This window comes from Salvelinus sp. IW2-2015, linkage group LG4q.1:29, assembly GCF_002910315.2.
Source record: "Salvelinus sp. IW2-2015 linkage group LG4q.1:29, ASM291031v2, whole genome shotgun sequence".
In the NCBI taxonomy this organism is placed as follows: domain Eukaryota; kingdom Metazoa; phylum Chordata; class Actinopteri; order Salmoniformes; family Salmonidae; genus Salvelinus; species Salvelinus sp. IW2-2015.
In genome coordinates, this window is record NC_036842.1 from 37540758 (window position 1) to 37541681 (window position 924).

The 924-nt window shown below is 36.7% G+C and overlaps 1 protein-coding gene across 1 annotated transcript in view; it reads left to right on the plus strand.

The window, feature by feature from the left end:
• tln1 (talin 1) overlaps positions 1-924 on the plus strand; it is a 167067-nt gene that overhangs the window by 144879 nt on the left and 21264 nt on the right. The window contains 1 exon segment of the mRNA XM_070442899.1: positions 423-450. Coding sequence (XP_070299000.1) covers positions 423-450 — 28 coding nt within the window.

The window sequence follows — 924 nt, forward strand, 5'->3', positions numbered from 1 at the left end:
GTATACTAGAAGCAGTGAGTATCCCAATACTAGAAGCGTAGTATCCTAATATGTAGTAATCCTAATTCTAGAAGCGGTAGTATCTAATATGGTAGTATCCTAATTCTAAGGGTAGTATCCTAATACTAGAAGCGGTAGTATTCCTAATTATGGTAGTATCCCAATACTAGAAGCCGGTAGTATCCTAATAAATGGTAAGTATCCCAATACTAGAAGCGGTAGTATCCTAATACTAGAAGCGCGTAGTATCCTATAGATACCTAATCGGAAGTAGTATCCTAATACTGAATCCAATATAGAAGCGTAGTATTCTAATATGTGTGTATCCCAATACTAGAACACGTAATCCTAATATGGTAGTATCCCGATACTAGAAAAATCGGTTAGTATCCTAAAGATGCGTAGATCCCAAACCTAGAAAGCGTGTGTATCCTAATACTAGACAGCAGCGTAGTATCTAATATGGTAGTATCTTAATACTAATCTACTCCCCGCGCGTGTCTAGTGTATATCCTAATATGTAGTACTCCTAATACTAGAAGCGGTAGTATCCTAATACTAGAAGCGGTAGTACCCTAATATGGTAGTATCCCAATACTAGAAGCGGTAGTATCCTAATATGGTAGTATCCCAATAATAGAAGCGGTAGTATCCTAATATGGTAGTATCCTAATACTAGAAGCGGTAGTATCCTACTATGGTAGTATCCCAATACTAGAAGCAGTAGTATCCTAATATGGTAGTATCCCAATACTAGAAGCGGTAGTATCCTAATATGGTAATATCCTAATACTAGAAGCGGTAGTATCCTAATATGGTAGTATCCTAATACTAGAAGCGGTAGTATCCTAATATGGTAGTAGTCTAATACTAGAAGCGGTAGTATTCTAATACTAGAAGCGATAGTATTCTAATTCTAGAAGC